This window comes from Cinclus cinclus, chromosome 5 (genome assembly GCF_963662255.1).
Source record: "Cinclus cinclus chromosome 5, bCinCin1.1, whole genome shotgun sequence".
NCBI classification, from domain to species: Eukaryota; Metazoa; Chordata; class Aves; order Passeriformes; family Cinclidae; genus Cinclus; species Cinclus cinclus.
Window position 1 is genome coordinate 8307137 of NC_085050.1, and position 22809 is coordinate 8329945.

Genomic DNA, 22809 nt, shown 5'->3' on the forward strand with positions numbered 1-22809 from the left:
ACATAAAAGAAAATTAAGAAATGCTAAGTGTTAAATAAGCTTTAAAATGCAAAAGGAAAATTTTCCCTTTTTTCTCCCTCAAAATAGATCCACGTAGAATCTTGAGGAAAAATCGGTGTGCTCTTGCGTGCCTCAGTCATAGAGTCTATGCAACAGAGCTTATGCTCATCTCCCACCAAAACTTGCTACCTGAGTGGTGCTCAGGAGTACCTTTCATAGGAAATAAATCAGGAGATTAATTTGAACAACTGAGAGTTTAGTCAAAACACAGCATTGTTTAAAATAATAAGCTCCAAGTCAGCATTTGGTGTTTGATCACAGTTAATATTTCTGTTCAGTGCTGTCTTTGTATTGCACAATGGTCACCTGCAGGAGAGAACATGCTTTTAACACCTAAATAGAAGACAGACCTAGTGAGACCAAGAGCATAACAAATAACAATAATGCAATTGTAAATTTATTTGCAAGTAACACGTTTGAATGCAGAAGCAGCTACTGCTATGTAAACGTAATGAACTTACAGCTAATATTGTTTCCAGGTTTTTTTCCTCCAAAGCTTAATCCTTTTGCCTTGTAATATGTATATTTGATTTTTTAAAATGTAATTAGGTTTAACAAAGCATCAGTTGCTTTGTGAGTTGTACTTATGATTGTGCTGGGCCGTTAGCTTTAAGCAGTTTGTGTGCTTGTGTTATTTTATTAAAGCAAAAGTCTTCTTGAGACAAATGCAGTAAAGGAAAAAAAAATATTATTTTTGCTAGTGTTAAGCAGATGTGTGGTATGCATTTGGAAAATGTCCAATGTCAGTTTAAAAAAACAAAACAACAAACAGGCTAATTTGTTTCCCAGAACTGCTTATGTTTAAGGCAGTGGCTTACTCACTCACACCTAAATAGAAACTTGGATTCCCCCAAACAGCCTCTTACTCTGCATCTCCTCACCGTTGTACAAGACCAATGTGGAATGAGTCCTGTGTTTTCTATGTTCAGCATAGTATGTACTGTACTTTGTAACGGGAAGTGGCTGCAAGTCCTCAAAGAAAAACAAACATATTCTAAAACAGCAATAATTACCACTGTAAAGAAAAAGAGCACGTGGGAGAGAGCCCAGGGAGATAGTGAATGAAGGTGATGCTGTTAGGAGCACACTGGCAGCAGTGTGTCCCTAAGGGGTGCAGTTGCACCTGGGGAGCAGGATTAAGTACTAGGGAAGGCCATCAGTCCCTGGAACTGGATGTCACCTTGGCAGAGAACCTGCCCCTGTGGGGTCCCTAGAGCTGAGTCATTGTGAGCAGTGCAGGTTTTTCACCACAGTTAAGGGTGAGTTACTGCAAATACCATTCCTGGTGGGAGAGACAGACATAAGGAAAAGCTGTCAGAGTTGCACAGAGGAAACACTTTCTGCCACAGTCTTGTGCCCCAGCATACTCTGCCACTACACTTCTGGGGCTCGGCAATGGCAGAAAACAGAATCAGTTACTCTAATTTTCTGTGGAGGGAAGCAGGAGTCAGCTCTGTTGGAAAGCTGTTTGCATACCATCAAGGTAGCAATGCAAACTTTCCCCTGACGCGGGAGGGTGTTAAGATGTGTGCAAGTTATCCCTTGCTGTGCTTGAGGCTTTTGAGCTCCAGTCTCCAAAGCTGACCCCGATGCAGCGAGGTGTGTCCATCTGCAGAGCCCTGGGAGCCAGCCAGCTCTCGAGGGACAGCTGGGTGTCCCCAGGCAGGGGCAGGTGAGGTGCTCTGGACAAATGACTTGTAGGTACTTAAGTTCTGTTCCTGATGGCCGCTGTAACTGTGAAAATTAACCAGACCTGCTGTGATAAATTTGGTTATATAAGGTTTATTTGGTTAATTTTTTATAAGTGAAAACTGAAAAGATGAAAGAGAATTGTAATATGAAAGCAACTGCTGTAAATAATGTACGAATGAATAAAATCTAAAACTTATGTCAGTTTTTTCCTAAACTGCATTGCTGTCAAGTTACTGATGTGCAGAAGGTGCCTGCATCTTTTCCAGCTCCCCAACTCCAGCACAGGCAGACACCACTCATTCCTGCTTCCACTGATAATAGGGATATCTTTTTGTGCCTCCCGCTTGTCCTTAGATTGTATTTCCGTGCTATTCCAGCTCTTACTGCCGTGTCCAGAGGCTGCACACAGTAACTGTGGAGACAGCCCTGCCATGGGACCTGGCCTAGGGCTGCTGCTTGCCACCTGCCTGGTTGAGCACTCACCCCAAATCCCCCTGAGATCAGAGGTAGCCCTGAGGAATGTGCCACTGGAGCAGAGGACAAAACAAAACCATGCAGCGTCTACTCTCTGCCACCAAGCCTGTAAGGTGATGGAGTGAGCAATATTGAGGAGAATACTTTTATGGTGGGGGTCCATCTTGAGGCTTCCCCAAGCCCCACAGGCCCCTTTTTCTTCCCTACACCTGTGCATTACCTTAGGTAAAAAACCATCCAAGGGCTGTTCCCCACTGTTTGTTGGTGGAACCTGCACGAGGCTGTTTCTGACCATCTCTGGAGCACCTCTGTGAGGCTGGGCATCACTGACCTCCCGTCTGGGGAGGGGAAATGGGGCTCCAGCCTCCAGTCACGATCAGATACACTTGAAATAAACTGATTGCTGATGAAATGTCCTCTGGGGATGTCCGTTCTGAAAACCGGTTTCTGGTAGCAGTTATAAATGCTGTAGGAGTGTCCTGCCAGCCATCAGCTGCGGGACACCTACCCAGCAGCATCCCTCTGGCAACCTGGCTCTGGATCCCCCAGAGCCATCATCCCCCCAGCAGTGTGGGCTGAGGCTTTGGGATGTGCAGGGTTATCAAGCTGAGCAGCCGGCCAGCGATGTGGAGCGTAAATTTAATGCCTTTACCCCGTGGATCCGGCCCCTGTCACTTCTCTGCTTATCCGGAGGGGCAGACCCTGCTAGCAGAATTTCACTCAGAGGAGGTGAACACAAAACACCTTCTGGGTCTGATAGCAATGTGTTCTGGGATTCAGCCTGCAGGGAGAACAGCTGTGAAATCATGCATGTGCACAAGCTTCATTTTATATCAGAGCTAACCAATAAAACACCTCCACCCTTAAAACTGCCTTGGTGAAGAAACAGAAAAGTGGTAACAAAAGCCGAGTTAGTTTTAGAAGCCGCAGCGGTATGGTTGTGCTGAGTGCTTTAAAACACTTCAATTAACTGCTAATTGGGCTCAAACTCTCCACTAATGGGCCACACATGCCTGTCCTGGCCTCTTTCATCCTTCATGGTGAATTGCTTCAGATAAAAAAATGAGAATTCATGGAGACAAGGACTCTGCCTCCATGCCCTGTGTTCCCAGGCACATATCTCATGCTCTGGATGAGACAGGACCTTGTGATCCCTTTCCCTGTTGCTCCCAGCACACCCACCCTCTACGTACACCTTAATGCCTCCTAAAAAGCCGAAGCAAAGCAGCAGCACAGGCCCACCCCAGGCTGTCTCTCTGCCATAAGCATGGCCTCCCATCAGGGGCTTGGTGCTCTCCCAAAGAAAGGAAGAAGGTTGAGGCTGGAACCAGGTAGGGACACCCCTAGGTCTACCAGGTGAGGACATCTAGCCTGCAAAAGCTGCTTTTATCTTGGCCAAACAGCTGCAAAATATTCCATCTATCTACTTACCTATCCAGCTATCTACATTTCTCCCTCCCTCACTCCCTCCCTCCATCCATCCATCCATCCATCCATCCGTCCTGGCCCACCTTTTGCCAAGAGACACGTCTGCTCAGCTGTTGCCAGAGTCTGCTTGGAGTGCTCCTCAGGGTGTGCAGGAATCAGCTTGAACTTTCCTTCACCTCCCAAGTCTTTCACAGAGCTTTCTGTCTTGACATTTCTCTCTTAACTCCCTTAAGCATTTCCCTGGTTCACAACACCCCTCACCAGCCTCTGTTAGACAAATGTAAGTACCACAGTTACCACCTCTTCAATTTTAATAAATAAGATATCCTCTTGAGGGTGAAGGTGAGGCTGTCCTGGCTCAAATATTATTTTTATTGCACCTATTTACAACACTACTGGCCAAATTTGTCAGGAAATCAGCCTGCTAATTTCTTCATGGTAGGTTTTCATTCTTGTCCATGCTTGATTGCATTTGCAAAGTCAATAAAGTAAATTCAACACCTGATGTCTGTTATAACAGAAGAAAAATGAGCATTGTAGAAAGATGAATCTTCTCATCTGGACATCAAAGGCAGGGTCAGGTGAATCATGCTCCAAAAAGTGCTCATTTCTCTCCATTAATAACTGGTCCAAGACATGTCTAGACTACCCAGCAGTAAATGTCTGTCCTAGAAACACCTAAGGTGAGATAAATCCTAACATGATGCCTCTGTAGAGAAGCTTAATTGTGCCTGAGAACTCAGGGAAGCTGAAGGACAAACTATCATTTTTTTAGCAGATATTCATTGGGGCTTTAAAAGTAAGTGGTTGCATTCAGTAACCAAAGCTTAAAGATTTAACAAGGAAAAATGTTCCTGGTTGTTAAAAAATCAAAGGTTTGATGCTGCAGTAAAGACAAATTACATGTAAAAGCTCAGGTGGTCATTAGTGTGATCCAGCTGCACTGGCTATCTGCACTGTGGTTACATCTACTAGAGAGAGGAGTGAAAATCAATTCCTCACCACCAGTATTAATATTATGGTCTAATTACCTAGATTTGCTTTTACCTAGACAGGAAAAAACTGATAGAATAGGAAAAGAATAAAGAGCTGTTTTGCGTTTCTCTTCAGAAAGAGAAGTGCAATGGAAGAAAGGAACACTACAACAAACTGAATTACCTTTCACTCCTCTTTATTTGTTTTATGTTGTCACTCATATTTTATCTTGCAGGAATCCTGAATTATAACCATTAAAAATCAATATGATTTTTTCAATTCTGTTGCTTTGGGGCCACTTTGATTTACAGCTGCTGGACTTACTTGTAAAAACAGAAGTTCCTACATCCTTCTAAGCTGAAGAGACCTTGTTTCTCAACAGAAGACACTGATCTGTATATTGAGATTGGCTTCCAAGATTAATTTTTTGTGCTTTTTCCTTTCTGGAAATATAAAGAAAAAAAAAAGACAAAAAAAGCAAATGCTTAAGTCTTACAGGTTGTGACTTCTTTAGGAGTATATTAAGGAAGAGAAAGAAATGCTAGAAATCAGTGGACCATTAAAAAAAGCCCCTCAAAGTAATGTGCACTGGGAAGATATTTGGGCAGAGCATCAAGGGGAAGAGGATTCAGTACTGGACCAGGACCCACCAAGTGGGAAGGACGGATTTTTCCCTCTCCTTAGGAATTGTCAAAACATCAAAGAATGTTTGAGGGAGGGATGACTAAATGGCTACAAATGCTGTTCTTGGCCTTTGCCAAGTGTGGAAGGTGGAGAACCCTCCAGTCCCACAGTGATGAGCTTCTCCTCCTGCTCTTAAAACATGAGGTGTCTCAAACCTGTTAGACAGTCATTAGAAGGGGAAGGTCAAGCTTTCAAACCCAAAAAGATCACCCCAGGACATGAATTTAGGATTGGATGCTCTCTTCACATACAGATTTAATTTTTTTTTCCATGGATAGAGGAGCTGAGCAATCCAAGAGGTGTTTGTAGGTTTTGGATTGCTTTGGTCTGACAAAAGCCCCATACCCTGAATAATGACCTCACACTGAAAGTCAAACCTGCACAAAGAATTGAATTTTTACTCCAGCCCAGTAGGTGGGTGAGAGGCTCCAAACCCAGGGGACTTTGTTCCCTGCCTCTGAAAGCAGAATGCAGGGGTGTGCAGGGGCAGCAGGGCTCTGTCTGCACTGCTCTGCAGCTGCCACTGTGGGCACATCCCCTTGTGGGTATACACAGACACAAGGCCATGACAGAGAAGCAGTTCTCCCTTTCATTTCAGTGCAGCTTATCCAGAAAAACACCACCTAAAATAACTTCAAGGTTAACCACAGGGAAAAAGCCACACTGTGGTTCTGCCTCACATTGCAGTAATTAGCATTCTGTTCAAAATACTCTCTAATGCAAGAATGATGTCTAAAACATCATTATTAGCCTGTACGCATGCCAATTCATATAAAGAATGAAATATATATATATTTCTGTAATGAAGATACCTTTTTTCTCTTAAAAATGTATATTATGCACCCAGCTCTCCCACTGAATCCAAGAAAGAGCCCAACTGGAGATCTTCCTTTTGTATGGCCAAGTGTGGTGAATGGAATTCAAATGACAGGGAAAATTATACTGATCTATCCCTAATTCATTCATATTAAGTTTTGTAGGGGTTAATGCACAGCAGAAAATGCACAGCTCTGTTCATCAGATTCTGTTTCAGATAGTGTTAAGTCATCAATGTCCTGGGCAAAGTGGAGAACTGAAAAAAGGGTGAGCAAATAAAAAAAAAATTAAAAAAGGGGGGGGGGGGGGGGAAGGGAAAAGAGGAAAAAAAAAGTCAAACTGATAGCTAGTTTCTATAAATACAATAGTGTGAAGACTTTCCAGTTTGGTTCCCAGATAGAAAAAATTTGCATGGCTGGCACTTGGGTACATTAAATTGCAGAAAATAGCCATGATAGCCTATTAAATTTTCACAAGGCTGAGGTGTTTCTCACTGGTGCTAGATCTGAACATCTTGTCATTGCAGTATTAGTCTCCTAAATGTCAATTAATATACCTAGGATTATCACACACCATGTCCTTCAGTCTGGTCATGGGGAGGAGAACTGCAATTCTCCGTCATGCTTCAGCTCTGTTGCAGTGTTTAAAACCAGTATTTGAGATTTTGGGCAGCCTGGCACAATTCCCTCCCTGTGACTTGCAGAAATAGTGCATTTAGTGAAGGCAGATGCTGTTTTTTTTACACTCCTTCTAATAGAAACACAATAGATTTTTATATGAACAGCAATGCCCTATAGAAAAACACAAAGGACATCATTCAGCTGGCTAAACATGAGGATCTACTATCATTTGAGACAGCCTGTGTTTAGATGGTTTGAAGCGAGCCCAGCCAGGCTGTGAGCAGAGTTTTGGGAGTGTTAACCAGCTGGAAAGGTAAGAAATATTGTTGTCTTCTCCCTTACTCTCGTGCTGAGTCATTAAGGTGTATTATATGCTCTGTTTGCATGGCAAATGTGAACAAGTCACACAGATACCTTGAGCACTTGCAAATTATGAAGGCTAAAATATAACTATCCTTTACCCCTCTGGGATTGTTTGTTTTCCTAGATTCTGAACATCTGAGGCACACAGCTCAATCACATCATTATCTATTATTTCTATAGTAGCCTTTTAATTAATATCAGTGTCATAACACCTCTGGTTCTAAGAATGTGCTATGCTTATGCCTAATTGAAAAAAAAAAAAAAGATAGCTTACAATAGGACAAATAATAGTGAAATGAGCAGGCTACATGATAAAAGGCTTCCTTTGTCATTCACTTAAGCAAAAGTAATCAAAACACTTCACTATGCTAATAAACTGCAAAATTATTCATTGAGATGGCTTGTTCCTTCGTCATGTCATAGTCTCAAAGGATTTGTCACTAGAGCTTCCGCACAGATTTTCAGTATTTTTTGCATATGTAAAGAAGTCTTAAGGGAAAACAGCACAGAAGCTCAGGCCCTACAAAAGGCTGTGTCAGATGGGTAAGAGCTGTGAACTTAATACACTTTGAGCATGCTGGTATAGAATAGAGTATCTAAGTGTGCCCTGTACTCAGAAACTCATTCTCAGAAAAATATTTTTTAGAGTTGTGTGTTTGAACAATTAAATTACCATCAGTGTGCAATAGCCTCATACTGTGTGTATGTTAATAGCTACACAGAATTGGAGGCTGTAGAGCTCAATCTCCAGGCACTCAGGTGACTGCCCAGAGAGCTTTGCTTGCTGTGATGTCTGGTATTGTGGAAAATCTGTGTGAAACACCAGGTCTGGGAAAGGAGCAATGTTTAAGGTTGTTTCTTTGTTCCCTTTCCACTAAATTAGAGAACGTCACACAAATCTCCTTACATTCATTCTACAGCTAATGACTTTAATAAAGGTTGTGTGCTTCTCATGCTGCAGAGCTGACAACAAGTTCAAGCTGCTTCCACTGGTGGCTCTTGCTCTGAACATGATGCTCTAAACCAGCATGGCTGCAGCTGCAGAGCATCCGCAGCAGGCAGCTCCTAAACATGTGGTGGGGTTACCTCTACCTGTTGCAGGCATTTTAAGAGATGGGCCACAGTATCTTTGCCCCTCTTCACCTCTTTACTTCAGGAATGCCCATGGAGTGGGAGTTGAAAGGAATTCCTCTGGGTCTGTGAGTCCCTAGGAGGTGTTACAGCAGAGCAGTAAGAGTGCAGAGCTTCCCACAGGACCTTCTCTGGAGCAGTCACCTTCCCAAGTGGCTCCTGCAGCCCACACTATGCTCTCTGCTGCTCCACCATCACTGAGCCACCCAAACTGCACTGAGAGTGAGTTCCTGTCATGAATGTGGAGGTATTTGCTGAAATTCAATATAGTAACCCTTGGTCAGTTAATTGAGACGTGAAGTTCTTGGAAGTGAAGCACCTAACAGTGTTATTTTCCCAGCAAAATGTTTTGATTAAAGAAAACCATTTAGTTCCTACTTAATTATTATTTCTGGGAGTGCTATCAGAGTTAGACATTTAAATTGTAAATGCCAAGCATTTTGTCTATCCTGCTCGGCCTAATAAAACTATTTATGACTTCTACACAAAAAACATCCCAATAATTACAATGGCAGATCTCCAAAGGGGCTGGTTTTATTTAGGTTACAAAGAGATGAAGAATCTCTGTGGCTCTGGCATTGGAGTCTTTTGTGGTGGATCATGAAGAGCCACGTTTTGTACAGGTGACTCAAGATCAGTCTTTATAGACAAGGCATGTCAGAGTGTAAGGAAAACAGAAATAAACAGACATATAAGACCACTTCCCATAAAACGTTTGATACAGCCTGCCTTGGTAATGGTTTCATACTTGTGTCTGGGCTGGTAGCACTGTCAGAGGCTGCATTTTCACAGCCCTCTGCCATAGCCTTATGGAATAAGAGCACCACTGACCATTCCAAAAGGAAGTGATCTGAAAACCTTGTTTCTCTGTAAGCAAAAATTGAGATCTATCCCAGCACACATGGTGAGGAGGAATGCCTTGGCCTGTAAGCACCAAGTTTCTGGAAGAGTAGTGGTGGACAGATGGCTCAGATGAAATTTCAAAGAACCTGAGGCAAGAAATCATGATGCACTTAAAGATACACACTGAGAGGGCTGCTCTAAATTGTGGCTGTTCTCTAAACTTCTTGCAGATGCTAAAATTACAAAGCAGGCTTGAGATCTTGCAGTGATGTTGAAGTTCAGTTATCAGTACCAAAGGCTTCAAAACTTTCCCGTTCTTTAATTGTGGGAAGCAGAAAGACAGAGACTTCTTCAGAGCATCTCCATACTTTCTGAATTGAATCTTTTCCATGCAGGTTTCCTTTAGGCTCAGTTTTTTTTTCTGCTGAATTCTGTCATATTGCTAATTTTTGGGGAAGAAAAACCACATTTTTTCAATGGCATATCAAGAAGTGTTTTCAAAATTGACTTTTAATTCAATGGCTTTATGAACCAGACAATTTGATGGCTTACTTCCCCATTTCTCCAAGGCAGGAAAAGGAAATATCTGAAGATTAAACATTTAGCCTACAATGTGAGGATCATGTAGGCAGTAAAGAGATTCCAATTCCACTGTTTCCCCCCTATGACTAATGTGTTTAAATGAACCACAAACAGGACAATGCTTTAAGATGGCAGATTTGGAAATTTTTAAAAAATTTTAAAAAACCCACAAGTTAAAAAAAGAGCCACTGTTGTTGTTAAGGATGAAAGTCCTTGGAGTAAGGGGTAAAAAAAAAAATTGGCAACTCTTAGGTATAGAAGTATCAATGAGCAAAAAAAAAAAGCAGGAGGTAGAGTGGGATGGGGAGTGAATAACACCTTCTGCTAAGATAATTTATTGAAATAACTGAAATATGAGGAATCTAGAAATGAGTTTTAAGGCTAAGACATCACATAAAAATAGCTTAAATCCTCACCCTTGAGTCAGGAGATGATGGAGGGGAAGCAGGGACAAGGAAACACATTCCTGTTTCTGTACCACCACTGGGGAGCATGAAGAAGGACGTGGAGGATCCATAATGCAGGAGCAATGAAAAAAGTGGAAAGCCTTCCAGCCCAAGGGCAAAAGGCAGGGATTTCACTGGGATGTACCTGTGGGCAAAGACATACTTAGAAACATGAAGCATTACCTGGATTGAAGACTGGAGACAGAGGCCAGGCTTTTCTGTGGAATGCAGTAACTTGGAGGCTGGACAGTCATGCCTTTTTTTTTTTTTCCCTTCCCCTCTCTCTCAGAGCAAATATTGATTAGTTCAAATGCAGTAGCCAGCCCCAAGAGGGAGCACAGAAAGCTTCTCAGCAGAACATCCTGTAATCTGGTGATTTGTGCATTCCTGTGGGTGGTGGATGTTGAAAGCCTTTCAGGGAGAAAGGTTTCCTACACTTTGTAGATAAAAGGACAGGAGCAGCAACAACGTCCATTGCTCTGAATGCCTTTTGAAGGAAGGAACAGCCAAGAATTGTAGAACAAAAAGCCACTGGTATCAGTCACAAGGAAGTGAAAGGATCCCACAGGCTGGCACTTAAACTCCAGAGGGGCAGAATCAATCACTTCCCTGTTCACAGGTTTTGGGCAGGCTACTTGGATATTCAGAGGACCATCAAACAACGGACAGGTCTTTTGTGAAGTGCTGAGTGTATACCTATTCCAAAAAATGCTGTGTGACACCAACAGTCTGCCAGCTCCTGCTACTCCTCTCAGGCTGGGTAATCCTCACGCTAGCAGCTGATGAAAAGAAGGGTCAGAAGTTCATTTGACCCGAGCTGGACTTCCAGATAAGCAAAGATAAAGCACCCAGCTCAGCAGGTCACTGCTCCCTGCGTGGCAAGGATGGACACAGCAAGAACGTGAGCAGGAAATAGAGGGTGGTGCTGGGGTGGGCTGGGAGACACAGACACGCTTTTGGCCTGCATCAAGGGCAAGGTGCACTTGTTACACGAAAGCCAACACATTCCTGATGGTGCCTGCCTGGTGCTGAGGCTTTCAAAGGATACATGCTCATGCTTACCTTTGAGTTAAGTTGCAGATGTGTGGTTTTACTGCTTTCAAGCTCCCAAATGAACTGACAGCAATAGATCTGAAGAAAGTGTTCAGTTAGAAAAAAATCGACGTGTAGATGCCTCACAGTGAGGAGCTCTACTAAATGCACCAGAAGGAGTATTTGGGACTGTGAGCCTTTATGCCCATTTTGTGATCTGAGCTTGCAGGTTGCAGACTCATGTCTTCCTCAAAATCGAAGCAGAGGGAAAAATCACCTCTGAAGTCTAAACCTTAAACAGATTAGCATATGTGGAAATAATATTTCAAGAAATTCAGTTGTTGCCCAACATTGAAAGAAATCCAGTAATTTCTGGTGGAAGACTGATGAATACAAACTTTAGTCAATCTTAAGGAGCTGTCTGCAAATTAATCTGAGAATACTGTTCTGTCTTATGACTTACTGATCTTGTATGTTGTTTCAGAGAAAAGACCTTAATTTGTACTTTGCTGTGTTTAAACAACCACAGAGTTATGTAAATGTTCTATCCATATATTTTCATATGTAACATATAAAAAGGATGACCCTGGGTAAGGAAATATGTCAAAACCACCAGCTGAGCAGCAAGTCACCTGCAAAGACACAGATAAAAGTTGTATCAAGTTTCAATTCACCCAGCAGAAGGTGCCTCCTTAAGAATTATGGGGGGGAGCCCTGTCTCCCGTCCTCCCTCAGCCAGGTCCCAATAAAGCTCGCTCAGCAGCACATTGATGCAGTCGCTCCTGTGTTATCCATAGGGAATTGGCAATGAACAGCCACTGGCAAGTAGGAAGATGTGTGGGGAGATAGTGAAACCACAAAGTCTAGAGAGTTTGAACACTACTATTTTTTTTTGCTTCGTCAAAATATCACAATCCTTGAAAGATTGTGGGCAGGTCAGAATTTAACTATTTTGTTTCAATGTGAAGAAAAGTCTATCTGCAATAGCTGAGACAGACTTCATCAGAAAATTACAGTTTTCTCCACACCAGTAAAACCATAGTGATTAAAGAGCACCATTATGGACACTTTCTCTGAGGCTAATAAGAACCTGGCACTGTCATCCAGGCAGACTGCAGAGCTGGACCAGGATTCTAGCTGGGAATGACCCAGCAGAAAAGCAGGGTCCTTGCTGTACACTCACAGAATAATTAAGGTTGGTAAGGATCTGTGCTGGTTCCTTCTACTCCTGTCCCCAGGGGCTAGCTTCAAAGAGAGGAATGGCAGGCAGCTTTATTTTCTCTTATACAGTAGAGAGTCTGCCCAGAACTAGTAACACACATTGTACTGGAAGTACCCTCATTTTGCAGTGGGGATGTAAACTGAATTGGCTTGCTGGTGTCACTGCAGAGCCAATGGCACCTTTTCTGTTGCTGTAGGTGCACCCTCTGAAGGCAGAAGTAGGGTTGGAAAAGATCCCAATGTGCTGCTCAGCCTCTGACTGTGGACTGAAGAAGGATCAAAGAAACATAAGTATATTGTGACATGTATTTGTCAATCCCATTCTAGAAATGCATAGCAATAAATACCTGAAAGCTCTTTTCAAGTCCGTTCAAATATTCAATAGCATTCTTTTTAAAGATTTGCTTAACATCTTCCCTAGTTATACCCTGCTGAAATTTAAGCCCCTTTCTTCTCATTCTGTCTCCAGGGGACCTATGGAGCAGTTCACTGGCACCTTTATGGAAGCCTGCCTTATACTGGATGAATCCTTCTAGATTTCTCCTCAGTCTTCTCAAGGTTAAACAACTTAAATTCTTGCAGCCTTTCCTCACAGGTGATACTGTCTATAGCTCTGATCACTCTTGTTGGTCTCCAATGGATTCCTGTTGCTCCATCTATTTTCTGAAATGCTGGGGCTGAAGCGAGTGGAGGGATTGGTTATACCACTTTTGATCATGCTACAAACATCTTCAGATCCCCAGGTCCTTTCCTGAAACTGATACCTAACTAGCTGTTCCCTACATTTTAGGTAGCCTACATTTGGGTAGCTAACTGGTTTTGCTTTTGTGTGAAGCTTTGCATTTATCCTCACTTCTTTATATTCATCTTATACTACTATTCCATTGTGTTAAAATCCTTTTGAATTACAAACCTGTTGGCCAGAAGGATTTAAAGCAAGATTTCAATTCTACAAAAGCAATATAAACAGGATTCAAGACCTTCCCAGGAAAGAAATATATGATTCATTGTCAGAAAAATATTTGGTTTGTGTGCAATGATGAATGTCTGCCCAGACTGGACGTGCAGGATGAATTAAAGAGGTTTTTATTAACCTGATTTCCAGGGAATGGAAGGTGTTAAAAGAGAAGGTTAAATTTTAGTTCAAGTATGAGAAGAAGTGAAAGGACTAGAAAACATTCAGCTCCAGAAGAAAAATCAAATACATCACAAGCCATAATATCAGAAACAGACAGAGAGTTTGACTACAGCCCAACATTTACAACACTTTCTTAATGTCATCTGAGACCCACAGAGGCCCCAAGGGAAGATGTTGACTTCTCCCAGCTCACACGTTACAAAAGCTCATTATATTTAAAGGAAAACCTCCCTGGGAAGCTTATTTAATTTAACATCATGGTTCAAGTGAATGGATGGGAAGATAAACAGAGATGGGGATCGCTGGCAGGCGAGTAGGGTGGCTCAGCTTTCAAACTGCTGCAGAATTTATTCATTGTGAAGAAATGAAGTTCTTATAGGTGTCTTTCAAGTTTGGAGTCAGTCATCAGCCTGAACCGGCTCAGGGGCAGAGATTAGAGTTAAAAAGAGAGGGAAAAAAATTCTAGCAGAAGTCCTGAGGACACTTGTCTTCTTCACCTAATCAGATACCAATAAAACATTTAGGATAAATCAGCAATTAACTAATTTCTGGACTCAGCTGGATGTGGACTAATGGATCAGTGCAAAGAGGCCAAGTAACCCAGGGAGATATTTAATTTTGTCTCAGCCAATTCTGTACAGAAAGGCAGTGTAGCAGGCAGCAGCCACTCGTGGGGAGGATGGAGGTTGATTCTCAGGAGCCTGTAACTACAGTACTCTGCTTAACACACAAATTGGAAAATGGGATTGTAATCTCATGCACGACACTTTTGAATAATTAGATGTGAGAAATTCAGTGTGCACAGCAGATGAAGCTGCCAAAAATATAAGGGGTGGGGTGTGGGACCAGAGAGGATTTCTACAGTCAATTTTTGATAGCCTAGAAAAATTGATCATGAACAACTACCGTAAAAAAATGTAGTTAGCCAGAGAACAGCCTCCAAAATGGCATAAATGCATAAATGTCATGCCAAATGGCAGAGAGGAATGAACTGAGGGCACAAACATTAGAGGTAAAACCATAAGCAATTTTTTTTTTAACTTGTGGACAACTAATAGTGAGATTTTTACTAGAAATAATGACAGTATCTATGAAGTGGGAGGAAAGGTTAACAATGGAAAACTGTCAGTGTAAGAAGCAAGAGTTGAGAGAGAAAGAAGCTAAAACTCGTCCAACTAAGTAACCTTGAATGGAGGAGGTGAAATGGAAAAGTGCACAAAAAATGTGCAAACGTTGGCTGGAAGCTGGATCTCCACAATTCAAAACACAAGCAGACAGCATAAAAAATTGCCTGGACTTAGAGCAGATAACACGCTTGATAACAAAAAAGGGACTTCCAGAAACAGGTGGTAGAAGTGCACTTCAAATACATCTCAAGAGAACTCAAGAGCTGACCAGTGACAACAGTCTGGCTGTTGTCTCCAGAAGGGATGAGCTGATTATTAGGTTGGGGATGTTTCCCAGCAAGGCAAAGACAGGGCACAATTGAGACTTATTTTAAACCCAGAGATGCACTCTCTAGTAAAACCATTGCAGAATGGCAGAAAAAATGATTCCTTTCCAGTCCCTGAATGTTTCTGACAACGTGCTAATACCAAAAGGAAGTATGCCAGCCAAAAGTGAGCCTGTGAGCCAGGGAATATAGTAAATGTTGGCACAGAATGAAGCAACACAGGTGGGAAGGCAAATCCCAAAACATTTCTGGGGCTTCTTCTGGAATGGCACTATATCCTTAATATGGTGCAGCAGAATGTTTGAAGGGAATTTCTGGTTTATGTTCCACACAGGTGATTGTTGTTGTCTAGCTGAGGAATGACATAGGACTAAAATTCAGGTTGGATGGGACCTCAGGAGGTCTCAAGTCCAACCTCCTGCTCAAAGTAGTGTGAGCTATGAGGTCTAAAAGAGTTTGCTCAGGGATTTGTCCAGTCTGATATTCTAATGGTGAAGCAAGAAAAGATGTTTCAGGACACTGAGGAAATATATCAAGAAACTATAATACAACCTTGAACCTGTTCTTTGGCCTCCTCTTTAAATGAGATTAAAAAAGAAATGAAAGGAACGGGTTTTGTTGATTCCCAATAGATGAAATTAGTTTATTTTGAAGGGCTTCTTCTTAATCATTAACAGGAACAAAACTATGTCCTGGGTGATCTAGTAGAATCCATTAATCTACTCATACTTTTCAAAAACTCACACCTTTTTTTTTCCTTCCCATGTTTCAAATGTCTTGCTCACATAAAATTTGAGGCCAGTGTTTGAGCTATGGTTATTATCAAGCTGGACCAGCACTGAAGATCAGTGTTGCTGTCCCACAGTTGCATGGGGACATTCCAAGATTTGCAAGCAGGGAAGTATTGGTCATGCCATCCCGTGCAAGCACCAGCAAACAGCTGAGCTGTTCCGTTTCTCACAGACACTGAGTGAGTTAAAGTATTTTCAAATAGTGCTCTTTCCCCAGTACTTCACATGGTAAACAAAGACTTACAGATGATCTAAAGGAAGATTCAGGCCATCAAAGACATGCCCGAAATTAAACCCAAACACAAGTCAGTTCGAAAGGGTGTTATTACTGTGTTCAGAGAATCAATTAATGAAACTCCTGCTCTGAATCTAGGTACAACCAGTTATTTCCCTCTGCCCATCTATCCTGTGATTTCCCATGCTCATTGGTCAGTACAGTTGTAGGGTTCTGCAATTCAAACAGAAGTTTTTGTTTCCTGCTCTCCCATTTCCTTAATGTAGGTTGTGAGGAAAAGGGAATAATTTTAGAGATCAAATCGAGAGCTTTAAGGAAACAAAAGTACTCTTATGATTGTTCCTGCTCAAGCTTAACCATGTTGTAAAGCCCCTTTCACACAGAACCAAAATAGCTTGACAAGTTATTTATTATAATAAGACTCTTGAGTTCTGTGGTGTGAAATTATTGTGCCACCCAAAGGAATTCGAGGCAGTCATCAAATGCTGAATATTTTCACCTATATTTATTTGGGAGGAAATCTGTGGTCAGAACTGGCCGTGCTTCCTATAATGGCTCTTTAGATTCAGACCTCGACTAAGGTTTGGAAAAACTGCACTGCACAGACTTTATGATTATACATAGATCAGTACACAAGTGTGGTAAAACTGATGCCTTGTCCAGAGGACCTTGTTGGGAAATGAATAGCAAACACTACTCTTTCTCAAGTGGAGAAAGCTTCTCAGTTTCTTTACTGGAGAATCTGGAGCACTGTAATGATATCCCAAATTCATGGTAAGTATCCTGCAAAATGCAGGGACACAAACGTCACCAAGTCTCAAGACTCGGTCAGCAACAACCCTCCAAAATTATGAGTTTGCCTTTTGCCCTCACACCAATGTACACAGAATGAGCACTTGGACACGTGTAATAAAGTGGTGCTTTATTTCTTGGCCTTCTTCCTTCTGTTAACTGATTCTCTGGGAATTTAAAACCCTGAAGAAATTTTGACACAAGGAGAATAAAATATTAACTTTGTCTGTTTGTATGACAACCTACACAAAGTGCACATCTGGGGAACTGCGACTGACAGTCTTTTGTGAAGGGTTCTGTTTGAAAATTTGTATAGTGACCTCTGCATTTCTGTAGCTTCATATTTGAACAGATGTTAATTCTCACAAGTGGATTGAAGTTTTTTTTTTTTCTTAAGCATATTTTTGCTTTTTGTTAAGCTGAAGGATATTCCTAGTGCCGTTTGGGGCTTGAAAAAACACACCATCCATCTAATTGTAAAGTACAAAATCCTAAGAAAAATACACAAGGTGAAAATCAGCTGGAAATATGCCAAAAAATTATTATTTCCTCCATATAGTAGGAAGGTTAGCAATGTAGCCTTAGAGAAACAGGGCTTTGTTAGCAGAGGTCTCCCAAAACCAGTAGATCTTCAAGAGGAGTGAAAGAGGTGAGACAGTAGAACATTCCACACTTATTCAATGCCACTGGAAACACAGAGGGCTTGAAAATAGCAAAAAGCAGAAGAAAACTTGTGCAACCTCCTCTCTGCTGGAGAGGTGGGATCAGGGCCTCTGTTCACAGGACCTGGCACGATGTCACAGCCATGCAGGCTTGATCCCTCTGCCAAAAAGCTGACCCAAATTAATATGCAGAATGTTCTGACTTTGCTTACATGATCAATGCCAGTTTTATAAGAATCAATTTTCAGAAACTACTGACTCATGTCAGCTGACAGGTTATGTATGATTAATAAGCAACATAAGAAAACAATGTTTAATAGTTTAATGGCTGTAAGTGCAAAGTAAAATCATTTAATTATACAAATTTAAAATGCTGCAAAGTCTTTACAATCATACAGTTCTAAAATTTAAATTCAAATTACTGTGATAATTTGATGTCTAATGCTGAAACATGCTGAACAACTCTTAAAAGTTTTGTGCTTGACTTCAACTTCTGAATAATTAGTAGACTTCAAGGACAATTTCATATTCCCCAAGCACAGAGACAGAATTTGTAAAACAGTAATGTTATGAAACAAATCTCATTTGAAGAATGAACTCTACAGAAAAACAAAGTATTAATCAAAAATCCAAACATTGAAGCAAAAGCCTGAATCCTAAAAAGGATAAGGCTGAATCCTAAAATTTATCTAAGCTATATTTATCATCAGTTATAAAAATAATAGATTAGGCAAAACTGTAATACTTCGTCTGAAGTATGCTAAGGCTGTGGTGCAAACTCAGTTTGAAATTAACTGAATCAACAACAATCTCCTTATTTTTAATACATTTAGGCTTCTAGTTTTGTTTACCTGTTTTGCTTCAAAATTCTAGATAAAAATTAAGTTCATTACCTCTTTTTCTAAGTCTGAGGAATGGGATATGTAATATGTAATGAACACCAAGCAGATATATTCTACTCACAAAATACAAAATAAGCTGAACACAACAGTTAAGCATTTGACACAGATCAAATACTGCCAGCTTATAAGTATTTTGACACAAGCACATCACAAAATATTTAACATTAAAGTCTAAACATCCATGTAACTCAAATATATTTGTGATGCTCCCAAAGGGTTAACACTGTCTTGTTTCATTTCTTACATGTAGTAATTTTGCTGTGAACAAAAGCAGCTCCCCGCTGGATACCTTGGATAAAGGAAACACAATGAACTGGTAAAAACCAGTTTTATCTCACTGCTGTTGCCTAGGGCTACAGACAAAATGAAGTAAAAAAATTCACATGCAGAGTATTAGGTGCTTATGAAAGATCCAGCAGCGCTGTTGCCTAGTGATTCAGTGAGGAATCAGCACAGGCCAATGAGGTGTTTGGGTACTGAATAACATCCCCAATGACTGCTTTACATCTCCTGCAATTCTGTCATACACCCCCATGATTTCCCAGTGGTGAGAATCACTTTCAAGGGAACCTGTCAGGAAAAAAAAAATTAAACAAATAAACACATCACATATAGCAAGATTACTATTTTTGCTTTTCCCTTTGGATGTGATACTGCTACATGCCTATCCAATGTGAAATGTCCTTCATTTTTATGAATACTCAAATTCTGATAAAAATACCTTAACAATTTAAACTATACTTTAGTTTTCAAATGGCAAATACATGTTACTGATTTGTAAGGAATACCCTATAACGAAATTCATCTTATGCGTTTAAAAGAGCTACAAATGATGATTTTGATGTTTATCATCAGCAACTTCATCAGCAATGCATAAAGATACTATGGTTTTTTACCCACCCCCACCCCCCCTTCAAATTCTGGGGTATTTTTATTGTGGCTTTGGTTTAATTTCAGCTTGTTTTGCAGTTCCTGCTGCTCTTGTACACAGTAGATTTGTTGACATGAAAGCTGCCTCATTAGCATGGACTATATTTGGGGGGAAAAAGCTACTTCAAAGATAAAGCATCCTTTACCTCAAAGAAGAAAAAGAGATCTATCTCCATTAAGACTATATGTGTGCTCTACTTTAGTGACATTTTGTCTCCGTATTAAAAAATAATATTCATATTAACAGAGCACACAATACATATTTAGCTGAAGTGAGTCTGTTGAAGGAGAGCAGGAGCATTTCACAAATATCTTTTCATCTTCAACATCTCTAATCCTAAAAGACATTTTCCTTCTGTATAGGAGGGTAAACAACATGAACAAAAAAACCAGACTTTTTTTAAAAAAATCACTTTCAGTTTCTTCCCTGAGATCAAATTTCATGCTTTCTATCTGGCCTCTGTCATTGATCTCTTTTTGAGGCTCCAGAGGAAGGTGAAGTATCTTCATGATGGATGCAGTCTAAAGTGCTGCACGAGCAAAAGTATGTCAGGACTCCTACAGTAATTTGCTTAGGAAAAGGAGACCAAACAAGGCTAATGAAATGTGTATCTCCAAATATTTCTACTGCCTACTAAAAAGTCCTAATTTTTGAAAGCCCCAGTAACTACTTATTGTCCAAGAATGTGTTTCTTTTCACCTATTAAAGCATAGTTGGTGTTTAATAAAGAGTTACTGTTCTCATGGGAATGACATATTGAATCTGTCTATTTATTGCATTGAGGTGGATTTGTCAGTGTGTGAAAGCAAAACACTTTAGGCAGAGGTGAATAACAAGATATGTCCCATTTGTCCACAGGACATTAAAACCTTTTGCCACTTACTGGTTAGTCTGAAAATTGTAACACTAAAATGATATTCTACCCCTGTAACTATGAACACTCTCAGTAACCATGTAAACATTTGTCTTTCTTAGAAACCTATTAGAGTGCTCATATTTATTTCATGAGCATGACTTCCTCAGACAAAGTATGAAGGTTGTTACCGCTAAAAAAGCCACCAAAAAGTCTCCTAAAACTATCCAGAAAGGACTATAGTGTTGCTATTCACTTCATATGCCACCAAAGATACCATATTTCGTTCTTTTTAAGAACTTTATAGCAGCATGAATCCCAGGTATCTAATACAGTAATTAAAAATATTTAAATGTAATATACTTTAAAAACCACTCTGGCATCTTCTTTTTTTCTTCCCACCCCTCTTCCCCCCCCAAGGAATTTGTAACAAAAGAAGAAAGGCAAACATAGGTGTATAATGTAAGCAACCTAGAGAAATGCAGTTTGCAAAGCTTAGGAGTATCAGTGCAAGAAATTTATAATCCCCGTGTGGCCAAAAAGTCTCACTGCACCATATTTAGTAAACAGGAATGTAAAATCTTACAAGGGTTAAGTGAACAGTGAAGGGGAAAATAAGTATGGGAATCAGAAAGAGTAATTTAGATCTTGGATACCCTTCACTATCCTTTCTCAAGTTTTGTGGGAAGGATGGGCTCCCTAAGGACCCATAAAGGGTCTTGTAACTGCAAGACCTCCAGAGGAAGACTCACAAACTGGCTGCAATGCTGCAATAGATACAGAAGATCTGGAGGAAGAAATACAAAACACATTATCAAGTCGTTTTCTTTTTCAGCTGTTTTCATTTGTGCAAGTCTGTAAGTTGCAACCATTTCTGAAATAATTAGAATAAAGCTGTTTCTGTCTCTGAATCTTCTTGAGTATTACTGCTGAGTGAATGACCTGGCAACACCAAATACTCCATTTGTCAGGAAACTGGAATCCCTTGGGCTGTTGCTCACTGAAGTTTAGGGATTCCCAGGAGCTTTAGTCTTTCACCAAGCAACAGAAGCTGAGCAGTAGGCTACAGTGACTGGTACCAGTTTTGTAGAGAGAAAAAATAATTATTTTACAACATAATTACAGTTAGGTCCAATACATAGATAGCTGTGTGGTTACCTACTCACTTTTTACAGATGTTGGTCTGGTAGATGATCTCCTCTACCTTTAGCAATGACCAGCTTTGTGTATCAGGCATCCACACAGAAATGTTAAGTAGACCCATTTTGTAAGTGAAAATTACTGAAGAAAGATCTTTTGCAATATTTTTTCAGCAGTAACGAATGCCTGGCACATCTAGAAAGCCTATTAAAGGGACACATTTCTCACTCTACCACACCCAACAGAAGTTTCATGGTAATGAATGAAATAGATTTTTAAATCACCATATGCATTGCTGCGACAATCTCACTTTCCAAAAGGGAGTATATTTTCTTTCAGTTATTTTCCTTTGGAACTTTTATAGTAATTTGAAAAAAAGCAATTACCAAAATTATGAAAATGAAACTATTAAAGTGAAAAGCAAAATAGTTGTTTCTAGATTCCTGATATGATGATGACGACAATGATGTACAAAGTTAAGTATGCTTGAGAAAAAAATGGGAATTCAAAACTGTCCCTACCTTCAGTGGCACTTCCAAGGCTGTGGTTTGCTGCAGGGACTCCATTGTTCTTTTTACCAGTGCTGTAAGGTAAATTTGAAAATCTACAGCTTTATTTTCCATGTTACAATTGTTATACATATATACATATATACATATATACATATATACATATATGTATTCTGTTATATAATACCTGCATTTCTGCATAAAAAAATTACCACTTACAACTTTTTAAGATTATTTTACAGTGATATTTTATCTCTTGTGAACTGTTTAATTTCTTTTATAGAATTGAATTTTAGGGCAAAATTTGCAGAATTATTTAATTTATATAGCTTATATATGAAGTACAGCACTACTACATTTCATATAAAGGTATATAGAGCATGTGCGAGTGCCCAGTTTTCAACTTCACTACTCGTAACTATCTGTTTGAAGACATCTTTTATATTTTAATTTTCTGGTGCGGCCATAAAACTCACTTGAAAAAGAAGCTAGAAGAAAAGCCCACAAGATTCTGAACTTTTAAAAATATTTTCCTCTTCAAAGTAAAAAGATCAGAGCCAAATTTAAAAAAAAAAAAATCATCCCTATGGGATAGTGGAGCTATCAGGACTCTAAACAATTAAACTTCAGTATAATTCAAGTATAATTCACATAACTTAACAACTCATCATGCTGTAACACTGTGCTCACTATTATTGTGCAAATGCATCTATAATTATGCCAAATCAATCATTTGGGATCAGATTTGCCATCACTTGTCCTGCTAATTAGTGTTTTTGCTTGACAAAGATTGCTGCTTCAACACATACTGTTCCAATAAAAATCAAAGAGAGATTCAATGGATCAACAGCTTTTACAAAGGAAGACATTTTTGGCTAGTGAAATTGAAGCAGGAATACCAGGTGGCCCCAGAACCTGCACTGCTCTGACAGGATGGAGGATTAAATAATGTATGTTGTCATGTGCCTCACAGAAAGAGCAGGGTCTGTGATATGAGCTGGTAGCTGCTAGAGCAAAACCCACATGATTACTGAGC

General features: G+C 40.2%; 1 protein-coding gene across 1 annotated transcript in view; it reads right to left on the minus strand.

Moving 5' to 3' along the window:
- Window positions 1–18630: 18630 nt before the first annotated feature.
- The window catches only part of POLN (DNA polymerase nu), an 88428-nt gene continuing 84249 nt past the window's right edge, over window positions 18631–22809 (minus strand). The window contains exons 23-24 of the mRNA XM_062493326.1: window positions 21786–21847; window positions 18631–18910 (exon numbers count right to left, since the gene is read on the minus strand). Of these exons, the coding sequence (XP_062349310.1) occupies window positions 18842–18910; window positions 21786–21847 (131 nt within the window). The 3' untranslated portion in view covers window positions 18631–18841. The remainder of the gene's footprint in view (window positions 18911–21785; window positions 21848–22809) is intronic.